General features: G+C 43.8%; 1 protein-coding gene across 1 annotated transcript in view; it reads left to right on the top strand.

Moving 5' to 3' along the window:
- Window positions 1-1,172: 1,172 nt before the first annotated feature.
- Window positions 1,173-19,624, top strand: part of SNX31 (sorting nexin 31) — a 34,872-nt gene continuing 16,420 nt past the window's right edge. The window contains exons 1-5 of the mRNA XM_010577137.1: window positions 1,173-1,235; window positions 4,192-4,298; window positions 4,443-4,704; window positions 11,350-11,464; window positions 12,519-12,583. Of these exons, the coding sequence (XP_010575439.1) occupies window positions 1,173-1,235; window positions 4,192-4,298; window positions 4,443-4,704; window positions 11,350-11,464; window positions 12,519-12,583 (612 nt within the window). The remainder of the gene's footprint in view (window positions 1,236-4,191; window positions 4,299-4,442; window positions 4,705-11,349; window positions 11,465-12,518; window positions 12,584-19,624) is intronic.

The raw sequence follows: 19,624 nt of genomic DNA on the forward strand, positions 1-19,624 counted from the left end.
ATGATACTTAGTGAGAGGTCTAAAGGATGACATAAAGACCTAACTATTTGCAGGAGTTTCAGGGCCCTAGCAGGAAAGTAAGAGCCCACCTCACTTCTGCTTGTTTCCTTAGATAAGAGGTAATGTGTCTTCACTGAGTCTGCTGGAGTTAAACCAAACTAATTTTTGTGTTTTGTAAGAATGTGCAAGTTATTTAACCTTTTGGGTATGGGGAGGGGGGAGAGGGAAACTGAAAAAGGAGGAAAAGAGGGGTGCTTCCAGATCTGTAGAAGATTTTTGTGGGTGTGTCAAGCGCTAGCATCTGTACCAGCCTGAAATCCTGGGTAACTTTTGTGATGGAAGGAAACAGGCAATTCTGCTGAGGTGATCACAACAGCTTAAGAAAACAAAATCCTGGGTTGGTTGGGTTTACTTCTTCCCACTCTTGATTACATGGTAATTCCCCACTGTATACCACAGACACCTATTTAATCAATGTCTTCTATTTTTTTCTTTAATCTTAGAGATAGTGAACAATGTGTTTGTTAGTACCTCTATCAATGTATCTTTAAGAGTACTACTGTAAAACAATGCACCACACAGAAAAATCAATTTATTCAATAGCGGTAGAGCATTGTTCTCTTCGGTTAATACACAGCTTAACTGGCAGTCACCTCCTTCTGCCACACGTTCCCTCTAGCGTGTGTCAGAGGCTTACACTGATCCTCTGCCACCCTGCATCCACCCAATGCTAAGCTGATTTTGCCCAATTGTGTGGTATTTCATTCCTTCAGTCCTTCCCTGTCTTCCATTCTAACCACAGCAAAAACACTTCAGAGCTTAGCAGCAGCCAAAAGCCTGCTCCTGAAATGAATGGCAATTTGAATGGGTGAACAGTACTGTATTCACCATCTACTTTCCCAAGCAGAATGTGGCTTTATGGGCAACTAAATCAAAGGTTTGCTGCAGAGATAATCTAGATTGCATGCATTCTTTTTGCTGTTCCACAGAAGTCCAGGAAATTTGGATTTCACTGGGTGCTGGGGGAAGAAGGGGCAAGGTGGTGGAAATCAAGATGTTCCCGAGTCAGGCAGTGTCATTACAAGTTGCCACACTAGTTAGGTGTCTACCCTTGAAAAAGTGGTATCTTCAGTCCTTGTATTTCCTTCTCGGGAGTGTTGTTAATGATTGCTATGGACAACTGGATGTTGGAAGACAGCTACTTAACATTTTGGATTAGGATTCTTGGCAAAAAGGTATTCTGAATTCTGCATCTAATAGACATACTTCGGCTTGGAATAACTGGGGGTGGGGGGGAACCAAACCCAAAAAAACAGTCTTGTCCTTGGGACCACAATTCACTAGGCTTTCATAGTTACATGTTTCTGGCTGTCCTACTTGGGATTAAGTAGGAAGCTCCATTTCTATGATTGATCCTTCCATTGGAGTTGCTCCCCAAACACAGGCAACATTTTCACTCCCTGCTGGAGTAGTTTAAACTCTAGTGAGCTCTTCACAGCTTCCCATGTACATGAGTTGTCCCTGAGAGGCGATTAGAGGTTAGAAATACCTCCTGAGTAAATCCAGCACAGACTTGGATTTACTGGAACCAGAAGCTACTCTCAAAAAAGTCTCAGTTCTCTCAGATTACCTTTTATGATGGAAGTGGGCACTCTTTAAACTGCCCTGTTCCCCTTGCCTCCTTCCCATTTTCCCTTTGATCAACTAGTTCTTTCCTTACAAAGGGAAATGCCACATCCTACGTCTCGCTACATCAATTAGCTGCTTCATCAACATCATGGCAAGTGATACTAAGAGTCCCATGCCACCTTTGGAAAGAGAAGCCATAGGAAGGCTACAGGGTCTGGCTGGGAAATGCTGCAGGTCTCCTCTGACAGAGTTTCAAAGGCAGCATGCTGACTTAAAGAGAATCTGCAGCTCAACTGGTAGCGAACGGCGTGAGTGAAGGACCTCCCTATTCTCATGTGAAGACTTGAAACCTGGGGAATCCTTGTATGCCCTACTCCTGCCAGGTGATGATTTGCATTTAGGATCCTGTCTTTTCTGAGCTGCAAGTCAGCATCTCGCTCACTGCCTCCCCTCTTCACAGGTTTTTCCTCAGTTGACAAGCCAGGAGGAGCGCGCGCACACACACACAAAAAAACCCCCCAAACCTCAAGATACGATTCCTCAACAATGCTGGCAGAGACTTCAGCACACCAGGAGCCTAAATGCTGTTCTTTAGGCAACTGTGAGTCCACATGGTACAACTACCTCTGCGAAGGAAAGCTTTTAGTCCCGCTTACCTTCTGTAGGATGTGGTCAATAATGATGGATAGTAGCTGTATCCAAATGAAAATGCAGCTGGCAGGGTTACAAATCCTTGGGACATGGCATTTGAAGTGAACACAAATTTTAAACAAATGTTTTCAGCTACACTAAGACCACAAGGTACACGTGTAGTTGGAGCTCCCTTTGAAGGACTTGAGCAACAAGAACAAAGAAAGAATATTGTCAAAAAATAATTTGAAACTTAGATTTCTCACTTCTTGTGTTGGGATTGAATGTAATCATTAAGAAAAAAAGGAAATGGGAAGCTGGGCCTGTTGCACATTAAGTACTAAGAGCAGTATATCTATGCCAAATAGTCTCCTACTTCCCGTGTAACCTGCTAAAGCAACATCCCTAATCAAGTTGTGTTCCAGCTGGCTATAGCTGTCCAGAGGTACATACTTTTTTATAGCTCTCAGCACACTTTAAAACATTCCATGTGATATCTGAACACTCAGAAAACAAAAATGATGCCCTGGGCAGGCTAACTGGTTGTGTCACGTTGCAGTAACTGGGACCTTGGGTTACACATGGTCTAGGTTAAACTTGAAGTTAGCAGATGACATAAAACAGAGATTACAGTTCAAAAAGTGCACCCCAAACATACTGTGTCACATCCATAAGTGGAAGCTTGCTTACTCCTGTCTCTTGCCGCTGTTAGAGAGATTGCCCACCAAAGGTAGCTTGGTTTCCCCTCCTGTAGTTTTCCAGAGGGGAATCAGATTCAAGCAGATAAGAAGAGACCACCAAACTAGAATGACAGCAGAAGTCGAAAATTGCTGCCCGTGGCCCAGAGCGTAGTTCTTCCCTCTGTCTATCTCACATTTTTCCATCAAACTCATTCTGCAGCTGCTTTGCCTCCCAGGTTACAAGTGGAGATGTGGATTTGCAAAGTGGCTTGGGATGCAGACGAGGATGCACACAGGGGCCTTGCTCAGGAGAGGAAGGAAAGCTTTTCCAGAGCTCCCCAGGGCGCGAGTGCCACATCTCCCAGGCACAACAGGGCAGCCGTGACACCAGGAGCTACAAAGTTGGCTCTGTAAGAGGGTAGTTGCGTGGGCGCTCCAGAAGTCGTCAGACTGGTAATATTTGGCTGCACAGATGAAGAAGAAAACCAAATCAAGTTATCAGACATGTTACACAATGTTATTTTACTTACTCATCTCCATTTTCTCCAGAATGCCCACAGTTAATCCCGTTTCTTGAAAAAGACGTACAAACCTTGTTCCACTGGGAAGGTGTTTTCCCCAGGTCAGTTAGTGAATCACGGCCTTCCCGGAACAGTTTTCTTACTCTGATGAAAAGCCTTTTGGGGAGGCCAGAGTACTGCGCTTATATCAGGCCCTGGTTTGCAGGGGAGGCATTCCAGCTGCATTATTTCCATGTTGACGAACTCATTTCACATCTCCAGTGGCACTGCTTGTGTAAGACTATGAGGACTTCCATGGTGATTCACACGAGAAGGCCCAGCTCCCACAGCACCTTTCCCTCAAGGGTATCAGAAAAACACTAAAAGCAGCTATAAAATACAGCAAGCATAACTCATCTTTATTGTCTGGTAATTAGTGATAAACAAAAGTCCCAGGCCAGAGATGGACCCACCATTTAAACTATATTTGACCTCCAGTGAGGCACCGTGTGAAAAAGGGACTTTCTTATAAACCTGCTGCGTACTGCTTTCACCAGATGGTCCCCAGTCCTTGTTCCTTGAAAAACAGTGAATTATCACTTCGTAGTCCCCTTCCCCGTGCTATTCGCACCGCCTTCCCTGCTCGGCCCTGGCTCCTCAGTGCCCCGGGTCACCCCTGCTGCCCTTCCCAGCCAGGCTGCTTCCCCTGTGGGCACCGCTTGGCGCTTATTGACCATTAATTTCACCCCCAGGTTGCCCCTCGCCCTAACGAGGCCCCCGAGGCGGCACTGCCCCCTCCGCAGGCCCCTTTTCCGGAGGGATTTCAAATAAAAGCCGCCACGGCCGCGCCTGAGGGCCTGTGCCGCCTGAGGGCCCCTCCCGCCTCAGCGCCCGCGGCCCGCACCGCGGCAGCGCCCCCTGGCGTCCCGCCCACTCCCACCTGCGCCGCCCGGCGCCTCCCTTCCCTTCCCTTCCCTTCTCTTCCCTTCCCTCCCTCCCTCAGCCCCGCCGCTGCCGTGAGGGCACGGCCCGGCCCGGCCCGGTCTCGCCATGAAGCTGCACTTCAGCATCACCGCCGCCGAGGAGCTGCGGGAGAGGGGCGGAGGGCGCTACGTGGTGGGCGCGGGGCGGGGAGCGGGCGGCGGGGGCCGGCGGGGCCGGGCGCGGGTCTGACGGCGGTGTGCTTGCAGCTGTACTCGGTGTGCCTGGAGGGCTTCCTGCTCGGCAAGGCGCGGTACAGCCAGCTCCGCCGCTGGGACGCGCAGGTGAGGGCCGGCGGGGGGGTGGCGAGGGGGGGGGGTACCCCGAAAAGCCTCGGTGGGGGCAGCCTGCCGGGTTGGGGGCGGCCGTCGGGCCCCGCAGCCGGGCCGGGCCCCTGTGAGGGCTGCGGGGCAGGAGGGGCTCTCCTGGCCCTCAGAGGCCCGCTGTGGGATGGGGACGGCGAGCTGTTTCTGCCCCAATAGGCGTTATTAAAGCCTTCCTTCATGCGAACGCCACAGGGAGGGCGCGCCTGGTCCCAGCCCCTGCCCCCCCCAGGGCCCTCGCAGCCTGCCTGGTGCCCCTGATGCTGTGCTGTTGGAGGGGCAGAGCTGCTGCTTGCGGGGCACCAGGGTTTGCAGGGTGAAATCCAGCAACAACTGAGAGGCAAATCCAAAAAAAAAAGCCAAGGGGTGTGGCAGAAGGGTATGGTAAGCTGGCTTAATGGAAAACATTGGCCAAGCAGCAGCAGCTGTGGGCTCCAAGTACGTCTTTTCCTTGGCTTCTGGGCGAGAGGTGCAAGAGGTGCAATTGCTTTATTAGGTTCTTTAATCCTATGAACAGCTCTAGAAAGTGTGTAGAGGTCAGTCCGGGCAAATTGCACAGTCAGTTGCAGCATTTTTTGGACAAGCCAGGGGTTAACTGAGTGTTGGATCCTTTGGCCCAAATTGCCTAAGCATCCTAAGTGCCTCAGGAGTGACCCTTTCCACACAGGCAATTACGAAACAGCTTGAACACTGGAGTATTCCAAGGAATTGTGGGCATCAGGGAATAATACATGGCCCCAGCTAACTGGAGTGGATTATCTCAGGGTGAATCCTCTTGTTTATTTCCACTTGTGTTTTGTTTCTTGTCCAAGTTGCCTCTGTCCCTTTCCCTTCTACCCTTTTTCTGGTTTTCTTAGAAAGATAAAAGGGAGCATGTGACATTGAGCTCTTCTGTGGAACCAGAGTAGCCACAAGTCTTCTCTTTGCTAGCCTGATCTCTCTGGCCTTTGCCAGTCCTTGGCTCCAAGTGAAATCTCTCCCAGCTCTTCTGTCGGTCTGGGTGCACACTGTCATCCCTGCTAAGCAGCCTTATTTTACCTTGAGAACCCTGTTTTAGGGCCTTGTTTGATGAATGCTTCTCGTGGTAGTGGATTAGGTAGAGGGTCCTTCTTTTGGCAGCCTCCTTGTTGTGCTCTCAGTTGCAGTGATGGGACCACTCTGGAGCAGTTTTTCAGCCAGGCAACTCCAGGTGGGGATTGGTCCATCTCTCCCAACTGTGTGACTGCACAAGCAGTTGGAGTAGCACAGCTAAAAGGCAATTGAGTCAGCAGTAGGGCTGCCATGGGAAACAATGTTTGCTGAGGTGTGCTCTTGTGCCCCAGAACTGCAATTCTTTTCCCTGTGGAAGCTTGCATGTAATATTTTGCTTTTATCCAAAATGCCCCATTAACAACATATCTGAACTAATAAACCAGGTTATGTGTTTGCTTGCTTTTTCTTTAAGGCTTACTGTTTCTTGCTCAAGAGGTTTTAGCTTCATTAATGCTCTCAGCAAAATCTTTCCCTTGTCTGCATCCTCTATAACTGAGAGTTTTCCTCTTGCTGGGCTTTACAACTCGTTAGCTGACTTTTATTTTTAATTCCTTCATTCCTGCTGTTGGTAGCTGCCATACTTGGTCATGAAGCTTACAACTACACTGTTGTCCCTTAATTGTCTTCCCTATACTTATGTGAGGCTGCTAGTCTATAATTATTATATCCTGTTCTGCTTATTTTTCTTGAAATACTCTGTTAATGTAGAAAAATGCACACATATGAGAAGTCTTAAACTCCAGGATACAGTAATTTCACCCTCCTGACCAGATGACAGGTAGTGTCCACAAAGCCCCACAGATACAACAGTTGTGTGATGGATGCAGGACATGAATTAGAAATAAGCTTCCCCATGGACAGACTTCTGCATGATTATACTAGATGGTATTTCTTGAACACTATTCTGGAGCATCTGTCTCTGACCTCTGTTGGATGTGTTGCTGACTAGTTGTGCCTCTGATCTCCTTCAGGGTGGCAGTTTCTAAAGCAGTGCTATTCCACCTCTACAAGCTCCTCTCCTAACTTGTGATACAAAATTGGGACATAATTTTTGTTTGTGATACTATGCTTTACCTGCCCCTTTTCTCTTGCTGTGCATTTTCCTGCTCCCCATCACTTTATATTCTGAGAGTGCTTCTGTTGTTTGACACTCCCAAACTTTGTTCCTCACTGCCTCCCAGAGCTGCTGTTCTCTACAAAAGGCCTGTCTGAAGGAAGCAACTGTTCAGAGGCAATGTAGTGTGATGGAGCGTATGACGTTTCAGATACACTGTTGAATGGGTACTAACTCTGAGCAACACTTCCTTACCTCTAGGTGCCTTACCTCCAAACAGGATTCTTAGCCTTAAGCTGAGCACCCAAGGCAAATGGTGTAGAGGAGGTGTGAACAACCAAGAATGATATCCTAAAAGAGATCTTGCTTAGAAGGAGTTGTTTATGCAGGGCTGGCAGGAATGCTGAGCAGAGCAGTGCAGCTTTAGCCTTTCTCCTCCTGTGGAGATAGGCACTTGGCTGTGGAATGCCAGAAGGTGCCTGTCTTGGTCTAAGGATTTACTCCCTTGACCACCTTCTGGGAGATGGGGCTTTGTGTTGGCTGCAAGAGGGTGCAGAGGTGGCTCTGCCTTCTCCCCTTTTGCCCCTTCTTTTAGGAGCTAGAGCATTCAGTTGTGGGAAATCCAGTTTTTGTTCCCTTCTCTGTCTTGAGTATTTAGGTATTAAGTATTGGCAGTAGGAAGGACAGTTGAAGGATCAGTCTCCCTTTGCTCGGGATGAACGCCATACACACTGGGCAGTGTTCCTTATTGTTTGCACTTGCTGAACTAAGACTTGTGTAGCCATTCTCTGCAAATGACTGAACAGCTTCAGCAGGAGCGTTGATGGCAGATGGATGTGCATTTCAAGGATCTAAGCTTTGGCCCTAGATTTATACAAGGACAGCTAGGCAATGCTCTGTACTGTAGCCGTGTTCTCCTCTGGCTTTAGTTCTGTGGGGACTGTACGCTGACCAGAGTACCCCTGATAGAGCTGTGGGTCTTTATTCTGCTTATGGAGAGGTAAGGCTCTCTTGCAAGAATATACAAGCGACAGGAACTTCTAGAGTGGGGTTAGAGATTACCTGGACAGTGGTTTGTGTGCTAAAAATGTTACTGGATTTCCTTGAAATTGAACAGTTACTCAAGACACAGGCCCTCCCTCGTTTCCACCTTTGTGATGTTTGCATTTGGCTTTTCAGTTTGGCAGCTGCTTAGTGTGTCCCTCTCTAAACAAATATCCTAATAATGAACTTATATTCTGTTGTAGGACTGAAAGGAACAGATTGTTTCTTGCAATTGTTGGAGTATTCACTGGTTTACTTCCAGGCAGGGAGTAAATAGGAAGTGTCCTCTGTAGGAGTAAGAGTAAAATAAAACACTGATGAATTCTGGTCGTGATGCCAGCCTCTACTGAGTCATTTAGCAGCATCTGTGATTGGCGTGAATGACTGTTGGAAAAATAGTTCTAACAAATCTGTTAATCATGATAAAACAATTGGTAAAAAGGAATTAAATATAGAAAATGTTTTTTTTTTAAACTTCATTTAGCCAGTCATGTACCAGAATAGTCTCATACCTTTGATTGCTTGGACAGTTTCTGCATACATACATTTAAATTTTCACATGAAACATATTTAAGCATTTTTAATCTTAGAATGGTGTCTCCTCCTTTTTTTTAATATTTAATCAGGTAACTGAGAAGGAAATGCCCAGAGGCCTGTTCATTCTGTATTTAATCCATACATAATAGCTTTATAGTTATAATGCTGCTCTATTTTTTTCAGTTTAGTACTTTTGTTTCTGGTGCTCCATCTGACTTCAGCATCTGCACACCTATGATAGAGCATGGCCCTGGGTGAAATAGCTCATCTAGACAGCATAGGCAGGACCTGACACCAAAAAGCAAACCTATGGGATTAGACTAAATAGGAGATGATTAATTCTGGTCAACTACAACTTTAAAACTGATGATGTCTCCTGCTGCAGAGGGGAATATATATTGCAGAAAGATGAAGAAGAAACAGCACCAACTGTGGCATGTGTCTTTACTCCCCTTTTTGGAGAGATTAGCTCTTAGGCCTTAAAACTGTCATATTTAGGGAAGCTGCTCTGTCTCTTTCAGGTAGAAGTCTTGGAGGAAGAATGAGTACCTCTTCCAACAGGTTGGCACATCCTGTCTGGGCTTGTAGCACAGTCAGATTTAAGCTTGGTTTTGTGATCCAGTCTCCTGTGGGCTTTCCTGTCATTTGTTCTTGAAGCTGCCTCTGGGGTGGGGACGTGGAAGTGGAGCTGTGCCCAGCCTTGGTGCTGGGTTGTGGGCTGAGGCAGGATAGGCCCAGGTGGGTGCTGTGTGTTGTTGATGGGAGCTCCACATAGTGTCTGCAAAGAAGCTGCTTGGTCAGGCATGCAGAGAGACCAAAGGATGGAAGTGCTCCCCTTAGACAGCTTGTGGAGCAGGATGGCTTGGAAGTACCTGTCTGGTCAAGTAGGTCCAGTCAAGATAAAACAGCAGTGCACAGGGTACCCTGGCTTGGGGCTGAGACATGTGTCTTCTGTGGAGTGGCTTTAGAAACAAACCTAGAGCCTCGAAAAAATGGTCAGAAGCAGATTTTGGGTAGGGGACCTATCTCTTATGGTGGTGTTGGCCTGGTAGGGCAGCAGGCAGTTGGCACCTGCCATGACCAGGTACAGTGTTGTTGTTGACTTGCATATAAAATGTAGCCTAGGCTGTTGGGCTTGTGAAGACAAGTATTAGCTAGTTCCGTTCTGCTAGAATGAAATTTCATACTGGTGGCTGATAGTCTGGTGGACTTTCAATGCTGTACACAAATACACACTTAAAGCTTATGGGCATTTTTCTTTAATTCTTTGAGATGTGAAAAAGTCTAATCAATTGGGAGAAGTTTCTCTTCTCTGTAGCCTAAATCCTGAGGACACACAATTACATTTCAAGAAACTTACCAAGCAGCTGGCACTGAGATGAATTAATTATTTTTTTTAAGTAGGACAGAGTCTTGGCTTGTGCAAACTGATGATAACAGACAGCACCGCTTTGTGTAGGTGAGGCATGGCCTGAACGCAGAGGGAAGAGAGAGGACCTCCTTGTTGTCAATGTGGCTCTGGCTTTCTGACTTCTGGCAAATTTTTTTGCTGTATCTCCTCAGTTTGCCTGCCTGTAGAGCAGAGATAATTTTTCAGTCCCTGGAGGAAAATCACATATGTGAAGGACTTTGAAGATAAAAAGCACTCTGTACTAGCTATTACTGTTAGCTTTACATAAAACCAAAGCATGTAGTGTTATCTAACTCTTATGCTGTGTATCTCAGAGCAATTCATACATATCTAATAATCAAGAACTCAGAAACAGCAGTGTGTTGCCAATGTAGTTAAAGTGGAGCTGTGAGAATATGCCTCACTCCTGTTTTAGCCAACAGGCAGGAAAAGGTATTGCTAATTCTTGCAGTAGTAAACTTTTTTTCTTCAAGCTTCAGCTGCTGGAGTCATGTGAAAGACTTGGACAGCTAGGGCCAGAGGGAAAATGTCATCTTTCATAGGATTTAGTGACACTAATTGCTGAGTTGAATACTGGTGCTTAAAACTTAATTAGTAGTAATGTCTCAGCATACTATAGGAGTCTCATTTTATGGATCAGATGCCATATTGTTTTGATTTAGGTGAAAGAATGTTTCCAGGCAAACTTGCTGTATTTTCCTGTGCTTGTTAATGTGCATATTGGGAAGGTGAAGATAGCTTATCCTTCATTTGAGATAATTTGCCTATAGTAGAGAATTTTTACACTTCCAAGTGACCAGCTACTGCCCAAACCTGTATGGGAACTACCTTATGTTATTGAGAGATAATGTAATTGTGGTCCTCTAGTCCTTTCAAGTCTGTTTATAAATGAGGTAGGATTTGTACAGAGACATTATGCTCTTATTAGCCAGCTGATATAGCTGGAGGAAGAATGAAACTTTCAGATAGTTTGTTTTCATGAAAGATTCTCTGGATTTTGTTGTGGCTTTTTTTTTCTTTGACAATATTGGATGATCTGATAAAAATTAGCATCTCTCATGCACAAAATAATAAAAGCCTCTGAGGTAGCACAAGTCAAGGGCAGAAGTCTCCAGCTCTTAAAAAGTAGTTCTGTGGGTATAGATCAAATAGTCTGTATGAATGTATTGGGAAGAGAAGACATCTGTAACCATACCTTATTTGTCCATGAGGTGTATAAGACCTAGCTGATAAGCTTAATACAATGCTACTTTTCTGGCTTGGAGTAGGAGCTCAGGAGTGTTAAGACTGTAAAAATGAGAAACCCATCAAAAGAGGTTGCTCACTTGAGCTGTCTTCTGGTGGCTGCATGGGCAAAGGCTTTGCACTCACTGTGGGCCCTGAGGGCCATCAGGGAGGTGCTGTGTGGGTACCTCATGCCCTTTGTAGGTCATCATATCTCGCTGTCAAAACAAGATAGCATTCAAAGCTCCTTGGAAACTATGAATACTTCTTTACTGATGTGAGCTTTCCTTTGGCTGTTTTGCAGCTGAGGCAGCTTTTTGGGAATGCTGTGCCTGCTTTCCCTCCAAAGTTTTACCTGGTAATGACCAAGTCGATGGCAGATGAGAGGCGGTCTCAGCTGGAGCAGTACCTTCAGAATGGTAAGCTTGGCTATAACAACTTGATCAGCTTTTATATGTAGGGCTTAGACCTTTGAGGTTGTGTCTACAATTGTGACTGCAGGGTGCTTTACCTTCTATACTGAGGTGAGTAAGGGTGTATCTAAAAGGCTGGGGCTAAGTGTGGCAGCCCTGTCCTGTCTGTTGGTTCACTGGCTCTAGAACAGCAGCATATCATATTTCTTTTATTTCTGAAGTGGCTGCCTTTCTGCAGTTTTCCCAAAATGTAAGGGTGTAGTTTCACACTAAACTAAAACCAACTTGGCCTTCTGGTGTCAGCCGGTAGTCTGGCTGTTCCCTGCTCTTGCAGATCAGTGAGCTGAGCCACCCATTCCTGCTGCTTCAAAACTGCCAGAGCTGACACAGGGCCAGGTGTGAGAACTCATGGCTGGTGAGAAAAAGAGGGAGGCAAAAAAGACATGCACTTGGACTGGTAGAAGTGTAATATGGAACTGGGCTCTGCATAAACCTCTTCCCTTCAAGGGTTTCCAGGCAGACTTGTGAGAATTATAACAAGAGTTTGTAGAAAAATTAAATCTTTGGCACAATGTGTTTTGGCATAAACTTGGTCTGCAGGATCCTTAGAACGCATCTCGTGAGTTTCATGTAAGCCAAGAAATAAAAAAATATGACAATTTCAACTATCCATAAAGAAGGGTGTATGAGGGGATAAGCTTAAAGAGGTTTTGTAGCCTCTGGCCTCAGATACTTTGTGACAAGACTTACAAAACAATCTCAAAATTAGTCTTTAAAATCTTTTTCACTTGGGTATTCAACAGTTCCTTTTAGAGTTACTGGCCATGAGTGACCATGGAGTTATGTGACCAAGAACCTTACTGTAGTCTTGCTTTGGGAGAATAGCAACACTACATGTATTTTGCACTGTTCATAGCTTCAGCGATTTAACAACAGGCTAGCGAAGGTAGCTGTGCAGAAACCAAAGGATAAGTAAAACAGCACTGACAGTTTAACCTACAGTCATGTTATATACATCTTGGTTTTAGACATATTTTCCTGTTTTCCTCTTGTTTTACAGTTACTTTGGATTCAAATATTACCAATAGTGATGTCTTCATAGGTTTTTTCAGAAAGCTACAGCAGGTAAGTTTTGAATTTTTTAGCCAGATTTTGTTATATGAAAGAGTTGAAATATTATCCTACCTCTGGAGTTCAAGGCTTCCTTTGCTATCTTCCTTTATTTGAGTTCTTAGCGTATTGGTCTGTCTTGTAAAGCAGTGAGCTCCGATGACAGAGTGCTGTCTGTGGAGCCTGGGTGGCAATAATAATAGTGTTGCTATTGTTGTGTCCATGTATGAGCTTGTTTCTCACATGAAAAGAACTATTTGCTTTGTTTTTATATCCTGTGGCATATCTGATGAATCTTTTGCCTCTAAACAGTTCCCAGAAGAGTCTTTGTGAGAGCTCAATAGAAGGATTACACACATTCTTGGATTTTGCAACTGTAAATGCTTTTTGGTAGTGTCAGTGCTTTGGACTGATAAGTGTATTGATGACTGCTGTGAAAATGTCGTGTTCTCTTATCTTACAGCTGTAGTGATGGGCAGAATCTGGCATGTATTTGGGTTGTTGCAACCTAGATGACTCTTGAAATCTGTTTTTATGTGGTCCATGACATGTATGATCTTTCTTGGCAGGCTTGGAGCCTGGATAGCTCTTGCTTGTGTCTGACTGCTGTAAGATGCCATATGTCCCTTTTCTTCCCTTACCTCCTCTCCAGCTGCCATTGTTCTTATGAGGATAGTAGTGTTTTGGAGCAGGTGGGTGCAGTATGACTCCAACAGTGTTTTCAGGAAAGGGATGCTGCATTAGTTTTCTGGGAAGTGCTTGGCATGCTGCTGGTGCTGGTGTAACCTCACTTGCAGTGAGCTGTTCTGGAGAGAGGGGATGTTTTGAAGGATAGAGTAAGAATTTTGTGGTTCAAGAACTCTTCACTTGCTATGTGTGATTAAGGTATGTAAGGGGAGTTCAGAAAGGCTATAGAAAATGGTGTGAAGGAGTATTCCTAACAAATTCTAGAAAGGTTTTTCCCATATACTTTGTAAATAAAAAGGTAGTTTATTTACAATCTCTTAAATTCAGACCTACTGAAGTGCTCAAGATAGTGAATCCCTTTCTGATTAGGGATTTCTTTTGTGAGAAACAGTCTCTTTTTAGTTCTGATCCAATGCCTGTTATAGCCCTACAGATAACTCCCAGCAATTACTGCTGAGTCTTAATTAGTCTTGATGAGTCTGATAATAGGTCTGCTAAAGAAAGTTAAATCCATCAGGAAAACCTGTAGTTTGCCCTCAAACACTGCCAACTGACTTTTTTTGACAAAGTTCTGGCAGGAAATAGCTCTTCAAAATGCATGTTTGCAGTGTTTAAAGATGTCTTTTGGCATGCCAGTATTGTGGATTTCTCTTAACATACCATCAGAAATGATATTTTGTATTTAGGTTTTTCTTCACTGCAGGCCCTTTTGGTGAAGAGGCATGACTTGATAAGTACACATGTAATACTTACTTGATATACGGGTTATGCACATATATGTGTGTGCTTATTAAGGCATGTGATGACAGCGCTGCCAACAGCAGTTATTTTGTAGAGTTCAAAGTAGGCACTGAATTATACCTTAAATGTTAGTGCAAGGTCAATACCTTCTGAAGACTTAAATTAACCCAAATTTCTGTTCTACAATACAATGGATTTTCATAGACGATGTTTAGGCTTTCTGCTTGGCAAAAACAGTAGTTCTCCAGCTTTTTTTGTTTAAAATTTAAACTTAAAATGATTGTGTGTACATAAATTACTGCTTCATAATACAAATAGCAGTAGTGCTTTATGTGTTCTTTCATTATGGTAAAGAACAAACTCTGAAGAGAGATCATGTAACTCTGTGAAAGACAGGAAGGCATCCACTGTCATTAGCTGTGCACAGTGCCTTTAATTGGTGTAACTGATGACTGAATAAGTATTCATTTTGGCTATTAAAGAATCTCATTCAACAAACTGGCTTTGTGCGTGTTCGGTATTTATTAGTATACTGTGACTTGTGAGATGTATTATGGCAGAGTGACAAAATTTCTGTAACAGCATTGAAAGACATGGAGTGAAGTTCATCTTTAAAGCACCTCTGTACTGTTCTTTTGTTCTCCATTGTTAAAGATGTGTAGGCAGCACTTAGCATCCTACACATTGCTTAGGAGTGAAAACAGTTAGGGTTTCAGTGTTACTGCTACTTAGTGTTAGAAGCACGCATTACCCCACGCATTGCAAGAGGGATGATTAATGAAAGATTCAAGAATAAAACATCATTAAAATGATGAAATAGCATGCTCCTTATCTGTCAATGACATGGACTGGCTTTGACTTATCAGTCTTGGCTACCTGAAACCAGTTAGTGCACACCTGTACAAGCAACCTGCCAGCTAATGTGGGAGAAGTGGCAGAGTGGACTGCACTGCACTGCAGGTGGCAATGAATGGGAAGCAGTCAGCCACTTTTCTGCCACCACAGCTATTTATTGAGCACAGATCTGTCTGCAGGTAAAACCAGTGCAGCTTTTATAATAGAAACCTTCAGTTTTAATAGAATGAGTAGATGGGAAACCAGAGGTGAATGAGATTGCTAGGCTAGGGTTTGGGGTTTTTTTTTCCTAAAAATGCTACTGCTGACTTTTTTCACCTTCACTTCTATCTTTATGAGAGAGAATAGAGCCATCCACTCAGGTAGTCTGCTAGTGGTTGCTTCATTTTCTTGACTTGTCTTAAAGACAGCAGTATTTAAGCTTTTAGCTGAAGATATTTGTACAGGTCACTGACTAAAATAGAAGATGCAAAGGAAAAATCAAACTGAATTTAAGACCTTTTTGGTCCTTGTCCTGTGTTTTGCTTCTGAATAGGGTTGTGAAGGGTGTGCCGAGACCAGCACTCCCTGGAGTGGGAGTGCTGTGCAAGGACCATGGCTTTACTGCAGCTGCCTGACGGTATTGAACGTGACTCATCTGTGTCTGCACTCAGCATCACACCAACCAGCTATATCCCCTGATCATATCTAACAGGGCAAACTTTTGAAGTGGGGACAAGCCCATGCAGGTTAACCCTGCTTTCCAGGCCTCTGTTTTTGCCCAACACCACCTTTACCTGTTGCATATGTTGTTACAGTTTACTCCTTATAGCAGGCATGCTCTGGCTGTTTCCCTAGCAACCTAATCTCATGGGAGAAGTTGTCAGGGGACAGCAGGGCTCCTGACACATGGGTACGCAGCTTGGCACAATGGATGCTTTGTTCAAAATGAACATTGCTGAAATATTTACCAACACTATCATGTAGCAGAGTTGAACAACCAAACCCATAACCTCCCTGCCCTTCCACTCTTCCAAACTCTGCAAACTTGGCCAGTGACCAAGCCGGAAAGACAGATTGAGCATATGCCCTGCTACCTCCAGCTCCTAAAGACAAATGGCACAGTTTTTGCAAGAAGTCATTAACGAGATGAGACTGTTGTGGCTGTGTTGCCTTCTCCTTTTTCATCAGGAGAAAGATAGTACAAGCAGGTACATACATCCCTATCAGTCTCATTTTAATGGAACTTATCTATATCCTTGAATGTAATCGGAGATCATGGTCTCTCTCTGTATTAGGCACCCATGGAGTAATGTGGTGTATTCAGGATGCAGCTGTGAGGACAGCCAGTCATTATGCTTTTATGAATAAAATTGAGGCTGATTTCCTTGCAGCAGCAGAGGTTTGGAGTTAGTGATCTAGGAGGCTGACCTTTTCCAGTCTGTGTTGCTGGTAAACAGCAACCTTTAGCATGAGCAAAAGGATTCAGGTGTTGGCAAAAGGACAGATGAAAAGTTTGAGTGCTTGAGCAAAGCAAAGAGCAAACCAGTGCCTGATAACAGGCTAAAAGCAGTGTTCTCCTGTGGTCCTTCACCAAAGGACTCCAATGTAAAGTGGTTTTCCTTTCAAAGAGCAAGCATGAGGCCAAGGATTGAATACTGTAAAAGAGCTGTGGTGTGTATGCTATTGAGAGTGTAGGTAAATCGTAACCCAGAAATCTGCAGGTGTTACCAGGAATCAAAGCTGGTCTGATCATGGGCTGCATTTTCTTGGATAGAGCCCCTGTCTCTGACCATGCAGCCTCTGCTTTTCTGCACTTGCAATGCACTTACCATTTGTGCACGCAATGGAGGAATGCATGTTTGCAACATTTGTCTGTACTTACTTGCAGTAACTCAGAAATGTGTTTGGATGTGTATGTATGCAAACAGCAGTCAGGCTGAGTATCTGATTTCAGCACTGGTCTAAAAACGTTATTTCTTTCATACCAAACCAGGTTGGGTTTGTTATTTATGAACTTCTATTTCAAAAGTGCAGCTGGCCAGAAATCTGAATTTCATATGGGAAGTTCCCATACTTGCAGATTTTTATCCTGTGCTGGCCAGGGGGGAAGGTTTCTGGCATAGAAAGTTCTGAAGAATTTTAATTCAAGGATGTCTGTTTTATTTTTATTTCAATGTTAAGATGCAATTCAGTCCCCTGACCTGCTGTTCTTTTCAAATAAGTTGTAATAAGGGCCTCTGTTCTCACCCTTTCTCCCTTTATGGCCCATGCTTCTTAGCTGAACAACAAATCCATTGAGAGCTTGCTGGGGGTTCGGACTGGTGTTGACCTCTGTTAAAACAAAATCACTTAATTTTAATTTTTCTAATGGAAAACTGGGAGCTAAAAAAAAAAGATACCCAGGTATCTTTTTTCCCTGTGAGGGAACTATATAATAGGTATCTTTTCTGTTTGTTTTTTTGTTGTTGTTGTTGGGTTTGTGGTTTTGTTTTGTTGTTGGTTTGGGGTTTTTTCTTTTTCAAAACTGTTCTTTTCATCAAAACCAAAAAATGAAGAAAATCCCTCACCAGCTCTGTGTTATTCTGTATTCTTATATTAATGACTGAGCTGTGCTTCAAGCTACTGGGGCAGACAAGTGGGGAGTAGGCAGTAGTTCTAGATTTTTCAGGAGATTCTACCACAGCTAATAGTGACTGCATTAAGGGAAGATTCAAATAAGTAGTATTAAGGGATACAATAAAGTGTCCAATTCTAGTTACATAGCATGTTCCCTGAACTGAAGGAGCAAACCTGTAGGAAACAAGAAGTACTACTGAACATACACTGTTGCCAAAGCACAGGGTTTTTTTGATGTTGGTGCCTGTTTTGAGTAGATGAGACAATGACTCCACTGCTTTTTCCAAAACTAAAATCGCCTGGGAGAAGATCTGAACTCTTCTGACTCACTGCTGCAAATTTCTTTCAGAAGTATTTTTCTGTCCATTTTGGAAGTGGTTGGGATTGCCATGTGCACTTACTAAATGGATTATTGCTAACACTGATAAGTGCTCTTCCCTTTGTATTTGTATTAAGTTATGCTGGATTCTCTTGTGTTGTTTTAGCGACATGTCTGTATTTGTATTTCTTCACTTAACATTGTCTTCTGCCTTAGACTGCACTGTTTCCTCCTTTTGTTTTTTATGTAAGTAAATTTTTTTGGTCTCAACAATACTTTGCTGATAAGAGGCTAAACACAAATATTTGACACTGAAGAATGTGTGGCGTTTCTGGCATGGACAGTTCTGCCTTCTGGGGTAAAAGCATGTGATAAAGGAGACGGGTCAGGGGGGAAATCCCCAAAACCAACAGTTGAAGATAATTCTTATTTTTGGTTTGCTGTGTCATAGCCATATTAAAAGAACAGTAATCAAAAGTTGAAGATAAGAAAGTAGGGAATTTGTCCCCAAGACCATGAAATGAAGCTGTGCCTGTAGTTCAGTAGGGTCAAATAAGATAAATTAAAGCAGTTTTAAAAAGAAGACTTTGGAAACTGCTGGTTTAAGTATTAAACAGTGGTGCTTAATGTGACCATTCTAGATGGAACTGAGACTTTCTTTTCTCCAATACATCCTTTCTTGTAGTTCCTCAAATTAATCTGCCTACTAATATGTTGCATGATCTTCTTGGAGAATTCAAACTGCCTGGAAGTAGCCTGAAAGTTTGGATCATGCTTTTCTTCCCCTCATCATTGCAGAGTAGTGAGGTGGCAAGTAGGGCAGGGTGCTGTGAGGTGTGACTCCCTTTGAGTGGCAGAAGGGTAAAGTACCTTTGTGTCTCTGACTGTGGGCTGCCACAGTGGATGAGGTAGCCTGTACCCAGGCTGTGAAAGCTGCAGGAGCAGCAGTTAGGATCTGGCAGAAGTAGATGCATAAAGTCTTCCATGTCCTTTCCCTATGGAAGCTTCAGCATTAGCAGCCCACACCCAGAAGCGCTTACTGCAGTGCATGAGCCTTTGCTCACTGATTTGCACTGCTGAGTCCTGGGTAGTAAACTGGCTATATAGTGATGTGCTTGCTTTTTGTCCAGTGTCAGTAATGTTACATGTCTTTATCTCATTCTGAAGTTTGCATCTCATGTTTGTTCCACATTTCACATATTTTTATCACATGTGAAATGTTTCATACCAAAATATGTGTGCCAAAGGCATTTGTGAGGAAGTGTCTGCTACTTCCCTTTTGAGGAAAGTAGTAAAGTACTCTGGTAAGCACAGGAGGTGATCCTTGATGTAGGAGAAAGAGGTGCTTTTGTATCTCCACAGAAGCAAAGTAATGCTTATTTTAATTAAGAGAAGTGAATAGACCTGTCTCCGGGATAAGAAAGAAATTAGCTTGGGGGTAAAGATTAAATCTGTGTGGATCCCCAGAAGGGCTTCAGACAGGACATTTGCTAATGCCTTGAGAAGAGGTTTTCTTGTTCTTTAATATGTGCAAACAGACGTGTAGGCATGTAGCTAGGTGAAATACTGGGTGTCAGTAAAATCTGTGGGAAGTCTGTTTAAATAAGAAAGATCATTTTGGTTTGGTTTTCCTCAAGACCTTTTTTCCCCACATATCATTCTACAAACTTGTTATAACATGTTCTTAATTAAGAGTTATTTCAAGGTAAGATCAAATGCAAACAAAAAGTGTTTTCTTCCACAACATCTAAAAATTAAGCCAGATTTATTGGAAAATGTGGTCTTCCTGACCCAAAAAAGTTACCAATCTGAGCTGAGTTAGTTAACTGGAGTCATACATCCTAGCATGTTCTCCA

This window comes from Haliaeetus leucocephalus, unplaced genomic scaffold, assembly GCF_000737465.1.
Source record: "Haliaeetus leucocephalus isolate CR32 unplaced genomic scaffold, Haliaeetus_leucocephalus-4.0 Scaffold555, whole genome shotgun sequence".
Taxonomy (NCBI): domain Eukaryota; kingdom Metazoa; phylum Chordata; class Aves; order Accipitriformes; family Accipitridae; genus Haliaeetus; species Haliaeetus leucocephalus.